Below are 12,732 nucleotides of genomic sequence, written 5' to 3'. Positions count from 1 at the left end.
AGAGAGAGAGAGAGAGAGAGAGAGAGAAAGGAAGAGAGAGAGAGAGAGAGGAAGGGAGAGGGTGAGAGAGAGTGAGACATTGATGTAAGAGCAAAACAATGATCAGCTGCCTCCTGCATGTTCCCTATGGATGACTGAGCCCCAATCTGCACATGTGCCTGGAGAGGAAATCTAACTGGCAACCATTTGGGAGTGTGAGACAATGTCCAAACAACTGACCCACACTGGCCAGGGCTTATTATTTATTTTTAGATATATTTGAAGCCAAAGCCTGTGCACTGTGATTTAATAAGTTATCCTTATTTTTCAGTATGCTATTGAATCACAACTTCAACTTCATGGACTCAACATTGAGAAAAGTATGCGGATTGTAAAGCCAAGAGAGGTATATGAGAAAGAGAAATATATATTCATCATGCTTCTGTTTAGTATTGATTATTTTCTTTAGATGTTTACTAGCTTCATTATCTTAATGGAACTTTTAAGAACGTTTAAAAAAAAACACCCTATAATTTAGTAATAGGTCATTTTGTTTAAAATGGGGGATTAACTCAAAAGTATATTTGTTTTCGTTTTCCAAGGGCTAGTCATATTACAAGCAAATTCGTTTACTGTTAATAGCACTGGAATCTGCCATATTCTTCAGTGGAATGGGTGAGGATGGCAAATTGCATATATCATTTTCAATTTCAGATGCCATTGCCTGTGGATGCCATTCAATCATATTAAAAACCAGTGATATTTTTTGGAACTGAATAATGCCATCTTTTATGTCTCTTCTTAATCCAAGTATCAAATATCTTCGTTTGAGCTTGGACTATGGTGTGGAAAGGGATGTGACGGAGTCGTAAGAGCTCGTGCTTCATTAGTGGCTGATCCACCCCTGAGCAATCCCAGACCCACCAACTTACCGGGTTAGGGACTTAGGGACTTTATCTCTCTGAGATCCCTTCATATTTAAACAGGTAACAAAGGAAACACCTCATCAGACTTGACAATATGTGTAGGATCTGAAATAATGCACACTTTACATTAACAGAGATATAAAGCTACTAGTAAGTTGTAGAAACTTTGACATACAGACCCTGCAGCTTGTAAATTTCACACCAGGATATCCACATAGAATAAATGTTAAGTTCACAAATGATGCTGCCAGTCTGTTTGAGCAATTATTTCTTTCAACAGAGAACATGGTGAGGAATTAAAATCTACTTCATTCACTTCTATTTGCCAACATGCAACAAATTAAGGAAATGGAAAGTTTCCACACCTGTGAGAGGATATTCTTTTCCCTATAGGCATGTATAAATAGCTAATTCCTCACAGAAAGGAATATAGCAACTAATATATCACAAGTCTTAATGTTAAAAGTGACAAGTGATAAGAAGACTTATGAGGTAATCATAATCTTGGAGCACTCTTTAGCATTACTAGATTAGAGCAAGTCAACAGGAGAGATTTTCAACCTTTTTCACCTCATGGAGCATACAAACAAGTTACTAAAATTCTGTGGCACATCAAAAAATATACTTTTTGCTGATATGACAAAAAAATAGGTATAATTTTGATTCATTCACATCTGATGACTATTGTTGTGTTGACTATTGTCATTTTTTTATTTTTTTATTTGACACAAGGTCAGTGCCCCTAACTAAATAGCTGAGTGTTGCATGTTTAAAAATCCTTGCAGCACATGAGTTAAAAATTATTGCCATATCTATATTTATCTATCTATCTATCTGTCTATCTATCTATCTATCTATCTATCTATCTATCTATCTATCTATCTGTCTATCTTGATTTCAGAGAGGAAGGGAGAGGGAGAGATAGAAACATCGGTGACGATAGAGAATCATCAGTGAGTTGCCTTTTGCACAGACCTAGGCCACAGCCAGGGTATGTGCTATGGCCAGGAATTAAACCTTGACTTCCTGGTTCATAGGTCGACACTCAACCACTGAGCCATACCAGCCAAGCCATATCCTATCTTTAACAAATATATTTATTTGCTTAATACTGATTCTTAAAAAAAACAATAAGTATTAGTATATAGAGTACTTTCCTTACTATTTTTTTGAAACTATGGTAGACAAACCATATTAGATTCCTTAAAGAAATGTGAGAGCAAAGCAATGATCTGCTGCCTCCTGATCTTAAATAAAAAGAGATTTAGATTATTATATTATTCATTTTACTTAGAAGACTTATTTTAAATTACTGAAACCCTTTTAATTTATAAAGAACACATCACTGAAGAACTCAAAGATTTGAATATCAATACTATTTTTATAGATTTCCATTTTATAAACAAATTCTAAGCTTCTAGTAGAAACTAGAATATGTATCACAAATATACTATTATTTTGGCCTACATGAGATTCAATAATTAGCAAATAGCAAGAATTATTAAAAAAATAACTAAAGGAAAACTTATGAATAATGGAAATCCCTCAAATCCTTCTAATATTAATATAATTAGTGGTGCTTTCACCTCAAAATCATGTGAGATCTAGCACTGCAGAATATTTCTGAAGATTTCATAAATAGATAAAAATTGTTATGATACAATTTGATACTTTATATTTAGCTGATTTCTTTTTATTTTTTCAAGTTGCTTGCAAGACCAAATCTAAATTCATGTACAATTTTTACTAAGTAACCAATCATTGGTATTATGTGGGGAGATGTGCAGAAAATTACCTTAATAATCGAGTTTTACGGATTTTTTTTCATGTTTGGTCTTGATGTTTGGACTGCTGTGGAGGAGATTTAACACTTAAGTTAGTAGAAGAGATCAGTTAAGGTTATATTCAGATGAAAGATGCATAAGTATTTTTATTCTACCAAAAATTCACAATATTAGATTGATAAGTGAATATTTATTTCTCAGAAATTCCTTTTGCTATGTAATATTTCATGGACTTGTACTTTCTGCATTTTATTGGATGGGAATAAGAAGGAAACAATTTATAGGTATGCAAATAGCAACAAGTAGTTGGAAAATAAATTAGGGTTCTGCAAAAAATTATACTTTGTAAAACTCTTTTTACTGTTTTATTATCATTATTTAAAAATCATGCTCAAATGCCCCTCTCTTGCCAAATTTTGGAAGATCTTTAATTTGAAAAAAAAAATTACCTTTGACTTACTGATGGCGGGAAAGTGCTCATGGTGAACTTTAGATTGGGAAATGTGAAGTGAGAAATGTATTATTGTGCCTTTAGGGGGAAGAAACCTTGAGAACAGAAGATATCCTTGAAGTAATTGAGAAGGAAGGAGACTCGATTGCAGTGATCCTGTTTAGTGGGATGCATTATTACACTGGACAGCACTTCAATATGCCCGCCATCACAAAAGCCGGACAAGCAAAGGTATGCACGTCATTTGCTCCTTCTCACAGCACCTCACACATCACCCTACTGACTGCACTTCTATTGAAATACCTTTGTAGATTGATAAGTGAATATTTATTTCTCAGAAATTCCTTTTGCTATGTAATATTTCATGGACTTGTACTTTCTGCATTTTTTTGGATGGGAATAAGAAGGAAACATGTAAAATTATGTAAAATTTATTATGTAAAAACTATGTAAAATTATTCAAAGAGTTAAAAAAAGAGAGAAAGCTTTACATATAAAACACTTATAATCCTTTGTGTTTTAGGTATTTTCCTTTAAACCTCTTTTTATCAGTTCTTTGGTCTCATCTCCTTGCAAGCATCTTCTACTGTCCCAATGTTTACCTCTAGGCAGCAGTGATATCACCTGTATTGAGCTGCTTAGTCAACAGGAAGCAGACAGAATATTTAGGATAGTAGCTACATGCTAAGGCTGTTTGTCACACTGTAACTCATTATAAATATAATTCAGTCTTGCTTAATCCTAGGTACCTGAAAAGGAGAGATGCAGAATAAAATTTTATCAGTAGATTGAATTTTGCACAGTTTACCTTAAGGAAGTCATTTTTATCTGTAATAATCTTAAGAAATTACACCACCTATAATAAGAGCTTTTTCATAAGTATTACCAAATCATATTTAAATTGTTTACCATTTTTAAATTATGTCCTTTTATATATGCTTTTGTAAAAAAGTTATTTTTTAATATATGTTTGCTTTAAAAAAAAAAAAGGAAAAAAGAGAGAGAGAGAGAGAGAGAGAGAGAGAGAGAGAGAGAGAGAGAGACCAGAGAGAAGCAACACTCAACAGTTATAATTTGGATTTAAAATCCTTAAATATGTCTCTTGGCCTTCTGTATGTCCTCTTTGAAAAAGTGTCTATTTAGGTTTTTTGCCCATTTTTTAAATTGGATTGTTTATCTTCCTTTTGTTAAATTGCAGGAGTTTCCAATAAATTTTGGAGATTAAACCCTTATCAAAGATAACATTGACAAACATGTTATCCAATTCAGTGGGCTCTCTTGTTGTTTTATTGATGGTGTTTTTGTTTTTTGTTTTTTTGTGTGTTGTTTTTTTGTGTGCAGAAGCCTTTTATTTTGATGTAGTTGCATTTGTTTATTTTCTCCTTTGTTTCATTGCCCTAGGAGCTGTATCAGTAAAGATATTGCTATGACATGTGTCTGCCATTTTGCTGCCTATGGCTTCTTCTAAGATTTTTATGGTTTTTCATCTTATGTTTAAGTTCTTTATCCATTTTGAGTTTATTTTTGTGTATGGTGTAAGTTGGTGGTCTAGTTTCATTTTTTTATATATATCTGTCCAATTTCCCCAACACCATTTATTGAAGAGACTATTTTGACTCCCTTGTATGCTCTTGCCTCTTTTGTCATCTACACAATGGAATGTTATGCTGCTGTAAAAAAAATAAAATAAAATAAAAAATAAAGAAGAAGAAGAAGGAATTCTTATCATTTGCAACAGCATGGATGGAACTGGAAAGCATTATGCTAAGAGAAATAAGCCAGTCAGAGAAAGATAAATATCACATGATCTCACTCATTTGTGGAATACAACGAACCACATAAAGTAATGGACAAAAATAGGTACAGAAACAAAGAAGCATTGAACCGACTGTCAAACTTCAGTGGGAAGGCAGGGAAGGGTTGGGGGGGTTCAGTAAGAGATTAGACAAATGATTTGTATGCATACATATAAGCATAACCCCTGGACACAGACACCAGGGGGGTGAGGGCATGTGTGGGGGGTGAGTGTGGGAAGATTGGGGAAAGGTCAATAGGTGAAAAAGGAGACATGTTCTACTATTTGTAATACTTTAAATAATAAAAAAAAACAACAACTATATAGAATAGAAAAAAAATCCTTAAATAGCAGTTCTATTTGATTCGGCAATGAAGTCATGTATTTAAAAGGTGACAATCAAGTTTTGTTCTGAACACTAATAAGTCATGGAATTAATCTATGTGTGAGTTCTACCTAATATATTAAGTTATTGAAGCTAATGAATGGAACTAATGAAAAGAAATTTAGCACCGTTATCAGCAGTCTCTAGGAACTTCCAACCATGACTTCCAACTGGTTTGATAGATAACTGTGAAAGTGGTGCATTAAGAAAGATATAAAGATAATGTCTTCTTAATTTAGATATTAAATGTTAAGCACCAAAATAAAGGGAAGCCAATAAAATTAATATTTTAAAACGTTATACCAGTAATCAGCAGTCCCCAAATCCCTCCATATACACACACGTCTCATTAACCTTCATAGAAATGAGCAAGAGACAGAGAAGAAAGACCATGGGTTTTGGAATCAATCACACAGACTGTGGTTTGTCTTGGCTACATCATTTAATTGTTATATGATTTCAAGCAAATTACTTACCTTTCCTGAGTCTCTGTTTTCAGAAGTGTTATTTTGAGATAACAAGACCCAGTTCATAAATTCAGTGTAGACATAGAAGAGGATAAATTATCTATTGGGTTGCACACACCTTCTGCTGTTAAGTGGTCACCTCCCCCTTCATAAGGCTTCAATATGAAGTTACAGAAAGTGGCTCAGAAATTCATTTTCTTTATTTCCATTAAAAATAAAAATACATTTGTTTACTTAGTTATTATCTGTAATTCTCATTCTTCACTACTTTGAATGTTAAAACCATTCTCTCAGCATTTTGCATGCTTCTGTTCACTTAAACAATATGATAAGTGCCTACCAACTGAAGTTCTCTTGGAGTTTTCAAACAAATAAAGATATGAGTGAGCAGTTCCATCTAAATGTAACCACAAAGAACTGATATACTATGGAAGTTAAATGGTGACATAGGAGACTTAGATAGATCCATTATAAAATGGTTCTAACAAACATTTATGCTATACAACACTCCCCACCCCCCACCCCCCATTGTCATTGGAGGTTGAGGAAAGTTCTTAAAATGTAGACAGACAGATCTCTTGAGTGGTCAATGAAGATAAAGCTGAAGGAGAGGCAGAGAGAATATTAAAGGTGTCAAGCAAGATAGAGATAGGAAATTCTAGAAAAGGCTGTTAGGAGTGGCTCTGTGAGATTAAAAAAAAAAAAAAGAGGAAAGTTTTCAGACATGCGTATGGTTGGAAACAAAAATGATGTTGGATGGAGCAATAAAACAGCAAGAGTATTTTGAAGTAAGAACTTTACATTTATGTAAAAGGAAAGTAACAGAAATTGTAAAGAACATATTAAATAAATGCATGCATGAGAAAAAGAGAAATCATAAGTGGCTTGGTGAGTTATTTTGAATCCTTAAAACCATCATACCTACAGCAAAAAAAACTCTAGAACATTTATAGCACTCAGAATCCCTTATTGTGCTTTCTTCTAAATACTGCCCGTTACCTCTCTTTCCAAAGGTACCACTCTCTTGACTTCTAACTATATACAGGGTGTACCAAAAAATGTATGCACACACTTTGAATAATTATTAATTTTAATGAGTTAAGCCAAAACCGGTTTGGCTCAGTGGTAGAGCGTCTGTCTGCAGATTGAAAGGTCCCAGATTCGATTCCAGTCAGGGTCATGTACATTGGTTGTGAGCACATCCCCGGTAGGGGGTGTGCAAGAGGCAGCTGGTCGATGTTTCTCTCTCATCGATGTTTCTAGCTCTCTATCTCTCTCCCTTCCTCTCTGTAAAAAATTAATAAAATGTATTTTAAAAAAATTTTAGTGAGTTAAATCTGAAAAGAAAGAAATATCAATGGAGCTATCAGCTGTGTATACATTTTTGGGACACCCTGTATATTAGCTTTGTCCATCTTTGAACTTTATATAAATATATGTATATAAATGTATTATATATACATATGCATAGAACTCCTGGTCTAATTAGCATATTACACTTTTATTAGTACAGATATATATATATGTCTACAATGTATATACAAAATACATATATATATTTATAATATTATAATATATATTATTTTGTGTCTGACATTTGATTACTATTACATTTGTAATATTTATTCATGTTACATGTAGCAATAGTTTTATTTTTCTTATTTCAGTATATTATTACAGTGTATGAAATAGATCACTATTTCTAGCCTAATCAGGATAGACAATTAAGTGTTTTTTTTCCTACTTGAGAGCTATTAAAATAAATGCTACTCTGAGCATTCTTATAAATACACATCTCTGTTAAGTATGTAGCTAGAAGAGGAATTCTCAGAACATTAAGTATGTGTATGATCATTTTTAATCAATAATACTAATTTTCCAAAGGGTTATATCAATCTGGCATATACTGCCATCAGCATACATGAGAGTTTCTATTGCTCACCATTCTCATGAAAAGCAGATATGATCAGTTTGTAATAGTAGCACATCGTAGTTTTTTAATGTTTTTTTTTTAATTAATGTATAATTGACATAAAATATCCTACTCGTTTCAGGAGTACATCATAGTGATTTTACATTTATACATTAAAAAGTGATCCCTATGATAAGGCTAGTTATCATCTGTCACCATACAAAGTTATTATACTATTACTAGAGGCCCAGTGAACAAAATTCTTGCATGGGTAGAGTCCCTAGGTCTGACTAGTGATCAGGGCCAATTGGGTCCTTCCAGCTGCCAACCGGGGCCTCCTCTTCCCAACTGCAAGCTGCTAGCCAGGGCTTTCCTTCATTATGCACTGCCCCCTGGTGGTCAGCGCACATCATAGTGAGCAATTGAACTTCCAATCTCCTTGTCAAACTCCTGAGGGGACACTTTGCATATTAGGCTTTTGTATATATAGAAGATTGCTATATTCCTTATCCTTTATAATACACAGATGACTTATTATTTTATAACTGAGTGATTGTATTGATATAATTCCCTTCAACTATTTTACTAACCCCCAACCTCTCTCCTCTCTGGCAATCACTAGTATGTTTCTTAAATCTGTGAGTCTGTTTAGATTTTGTTTACTCATTTATTTTGTTTTCTAGATTTTACATTTTAGTGAAATCATACAGTATTTGTCTTTCTCTGACTTACTTTATTTAGATTCATCCATGTCATAAATGGGAATATTTCATTCTTTTTTATGCCTGTATAATATTAGATTATATATATATAGCACATCTTATTTACCCATTCATCAATAAATGAAACTTGAGTTGTTTTCATATCTTGGCTATTTTAAATAATACTTCAATGAACATAATTTATTATTTGGATTCAAATTAGTGCTTTGGATTCTTTTATTAAACACCCACAAGAGCAATTGCTGGATCATATGGTAGTTGCATTTTGAATTTTTCAAAGAAACTCCTTGCTGTTTTCCATATTGGCTGTACCATTTACATATCTACTAACAGTGTATGAAGAATCACATTTCTCTACATCCTCACAAATACTTGTTTGTTTTAATTTTTTTTTTTTTTTAATAATTGCCATTCTGACAGGTGATATCTCATTTTGGCAGTTCCCTGATGATTAGTGATGTTGAGCATGTTTTCATGTGCCTATTGGCCATCTGTCTGTCTTCTTAGGAAAAAAAGGCTATTCAAGACTTCTACCCATTTATTATGTTTCTTAATCATTTAACATGTGAAAAATTGTGTTGTCATCTTTATAAGGTTTCTATCCATTTTTTTTTTGCGTGAAAAAAAATGAAAGGTTTCTATCCAAGTTTTTGAGTGTTGTCCCCAAAGCCATTTTTCTCATATGTCATGTGGATTTTATTGCACAATCCTTTTTTAGGGAGGCAGGGGGATGGAGGGGAAGATTTCATTGATTTTTTTTTATTTTTATAATTTCATTCCAACACCCCTTCCCCTTTGTCAATCATCAGCTTGTTCTCTATATTTCTGGGTCTACATCTGTTTTGCTTATTCATTTATTTTTTTAAATTCATTTTGAACTCATGGACATGGATAATAGTGTGGTGATTGTGGGAAAGAGGGTGGAGGAAGTTGGAAGAGGGCATAATGGGGTAAATGGTAATGGAAAAATTATTAAGTTAAATTAAAAAATATTAAGCTGTTGGTTTCAGATATCTTCTTAAAAAATATGTTTGGCAACACTGGACCAACATTTCTATAGAATAATGAGTGACAAGTGCTCTGTCCATTAGATGGGACTTAAGCAGTTCCAACAATTCCCACCTGCACCTATTGACCTACCACCAAAGCACGGTGACAGGGGCATATACCTTTATGTTCATGTTGCAGTATTCTTACAATAAGTGGAAAAATGAAGTATTTTTTATAGACCAAGCTCTTATGTTGCTTTACTAATGCCTGTAAAGGATGTTCACTTCTTAATCTTCATAAAAATGTTTGCGCCTGTCTGTGTCCAGGTTAACTGTATCTTTCTGTTTTAATTTTATAGCATGATGGGAAATGTATTATGTCCACCTTGGCACCATCTTGTAATTATTTCTATGCCCATCTTAATTTTCAAATTTTAGAAGTTTATGTCAGTAGAATGTTGAATGACTGATTAGGGGTGGGACCCACAAAATTGCTGGGCTCCTGGTTGTGCTCTGCACATTGTTGATTATCTTTAAATACAGGCCTGTTTGGCCAGTGAAAGGATAAGTGAGTTACATCAAGAAGATGGATCTCGCCGAAGCCGGTTTGGCTCAGTGGTAGAGCATTGGTCTGCGGACTGAAAGGTCCCAGGTTTGATTCCGGTCAAGGGCATGTACATTGGTTGCGGGCACATCCCCGGTAGGGGGTGTGCAAGAGGCAGCTGGTCAATGTTTCTCTCTCATCGATGTTTCTATTGTAGCTCTCTCTCTCTCTCCCTTCCTCTCTGTAAAAAATCAATAAAATATATTTAAAAAAAAAAAAAGAAGAAGAAGATGGATCTCATATTGCATAAGAATCACAATTCTGTTCCATTTAAACAGAACCAGGGGAAGAAAAAAAAAAAGAATTACAGATAAGGGTTAACTACTATAATAATCAAGATACATTTTTGTAAATTTTGAGTTGTCCTTTAAATTCCATTTTTATTCTTTGACACATGTAGGTCATGCAGACTGCTTCATTAAGTGATGATATATTAAATGATCAAAATTAAGCTTGAAAATTTACCTTGAGCTACTTTTCCCATCTTGAGTATCTGAGATAAATCAAACTAACGTCCTTGGCAGCTGGAGAAAGACTCAAGAAGACTCAATGTTTTATTCTCCCCCTTTAGTTTTCTACTTACTGATGACAATAGAGAAAATAGTCACTGTTTTTTCAATTAAAAAAAAAGAAAGAAGAAGAAGCTGACAATGCTATTGAAAGCACATCCTTAGATAGGAAAAATGTTTTCACCTATAAATTGTTAGCCCTTTAGGGTCTCAAAAACTTTTTTTTTTCTCTCTCTCTCAAATCCTTTACTTGCTTTCTCACCATGTAGTTGTTAGCTCTGTATACAACTTTTTAACTGACACTTTCCCCTTAAATTTTATTAGCAGAAAATTCCCATGCTCCCCACCAACCTCCAATTACTCAGCTCTGGATTTGCCAGTCTCATCCATGTGCACTTTTAAAAAGCCAGGCTAACAGAAGCAATCTAGTTTCTGCAACAGTGCTCTGTACAAATACGAGACAGTGAGCTAGCTCTTCCCTTGGAAAGCTCAGCTCAGGCCCTGTGTATAATAGTCTACTGGTTAAAATATGTTCAGTATTTTTCTAGAGAAGGTGGCAACAACAACAAAAAAACATAATACTCTGTTTTATTGAGATTTTGAACATTTTAAAATTACTATTAATTACCCATGAAATTTTATTTTAAAAGGTGCTTGACAAATAGCTTATGCAATAAAATTACAAGAACAAAAGACATCAAGTAATAGTATTTTAACAGTTAGCATCAGTTTAAACATTAGAAGATATTTATTGACAGTTGTATGATTTTATTATTTGTTCATTCCCTTATTCAATGATTATTTGGGTTTATATTGATAAAAGTAAAAGATAATTAATTGGGAAATTGCTACAAGATATCTGTGCAAACAGATGAGAGGAGATTTTGGCAAAGGAATCTTCTCATATAAGTTATACTGTGATGAAAACCTGAGCTACTCAGGCAAATGAGGAAGGATGGACTACCCTGGAGACAGAGAAAAGTTTATGCAAATAAAGGGAAGGAGGTATGGAACATTTCAGACAGGAAAGCTGGAGAGGACCAGATCTTAAATGTAGGTAGGAGCCATATCAAAGAAAGCAAGTTACATTGTAAAGTTAATGGGTGGTTCTTTGAATGGATTCAAGGAATCTTACAATCAAATGTGTGATTTAGCAAGCTCATGGAAGGAAGGAAGGCTGGAAGTATTTGCAGTGGTTAGAAGACTAACGCAGCCCAGCTGGTGTGGCTTAGCAGCTGAGCATTGACTGGTTGGATCCCAGTCAGGGAACATGCCAGGGTTGCAAGCTTGATCCCCAGGGTGGGCCCTGTAGGAGGCAGCCAATTGATGACTTCCTCTCTCATCAATGTTTCTATCTCTCTATCTCTCTCCCTTCCTTTCTCTCTTAATTCAATAAAACATTTAAAGAAGGCTACTGCAATAGTCTGAGGACTAATGATAAAGCAAGGTAGCTGAAGAACAGTCCTATGCTTCTATGTGGTAGTATCAATAGGTGTGTGAGCCCTGTGGGTAATTTTAATAAAATCTGTTAAACAAATATTTGTCTGTTTAAAAATTTACATGAAATAGGTACTCAAGTGTGGAGTTTATGTTTTCACCAATTCATATTGCTTTAATTACTCTTAGAAGTAATATAATAAAAATATTGGCTAGATAGCTGTAGAGAGGTTTGGAGACAAGATGAGTTCTTTAATTTTTATGATGCTGCCATCTAGTGAAACTTTTGTAGAATCACTTTGTGTACCATTCAACTTTGTATCATCTGGTCTTTTAACCAAAGTGGTTATATTTTAATAAATTATGTTTTATGCTATCTATGGGGAAATAATTGTACATGCATTGAAACATGTTGTAGGATCATGAGTGTTGTTATTGTTTTTTTTTAATGTGGTGCCACAGATGTGACCACAAGGCTTTTAATAATGGGATAAAGTAGGTGAAGTTTTACGGTTTCCTCATTGTGCATATTCTTTATAAATAATTGATAATAAAGTGCTGAGTTTTCTGATCCCTGAGGTTTCCAAGAAAATTAAGTTGTAAAATCGTATCTATGAAAAGTTGAGTTGTAAAAAATGTAAGCCTGCAAACCCAGGTTTTGGTAAACTCTAAATTTTGATATAAATTAATTGTATTTTTTTCTATCACTTTCCTAAATCTTATGTTAACACAGAGTGCCTGTTGTATTTTTGTGATATGTGTTGCTTCTTTT

At 33.7% G+C, this 12,732-nt stretch overlaps 1 protein-coding gene across 1 annotated transcript in view; it reads left to right on the top strand.

The window, feature by feature from the left end:
* The window catches only part of KYNU (kynureninase), a 105,714-nt gene that overhangs the window by 47,376 nt on the left and 45,606 nt on the right, over nucleotides 1-12,732 (top strand). The window contains exons 8-9 of the mRNA XM_036421889.2: nucleotides 311-385; nucleotides 3,225-3,371. Coding sequence (XP_036277782.1) covers nucleotides 311-385; nucleotides 3,225-3,371 — 222 coding nt within the window. The remainder of the gene's footprint in view (nucleotides 1-310; nucleotides 386-3,224; nucleotides 3,372-12,732) is intronic.

This window comes from Pipistrellus kuhlii, unplaced genomic scaffold (genome assembly GCF_014108245.1).
Source record: "Pipistrellus kuhlii isolate mPipKuh1 unplaced genomic scaffold, mPipKuh1.p scaffold_m20_p_7, whole genome shotgun sequence".
Classification (NCBI taxonomy): domain Eukaryota; kingdom Metazoa; phylum Chordata; class Mammalia; order Chiroptera; family Vespertilionidae; genus Pipistrellus; species Pipistrellus kuhlii.
The sequence above is the reverse complement of the archived record's forward strand: the minus strand, read 5'-3'. Positions and strand labels throughout refer to the sequence as shown.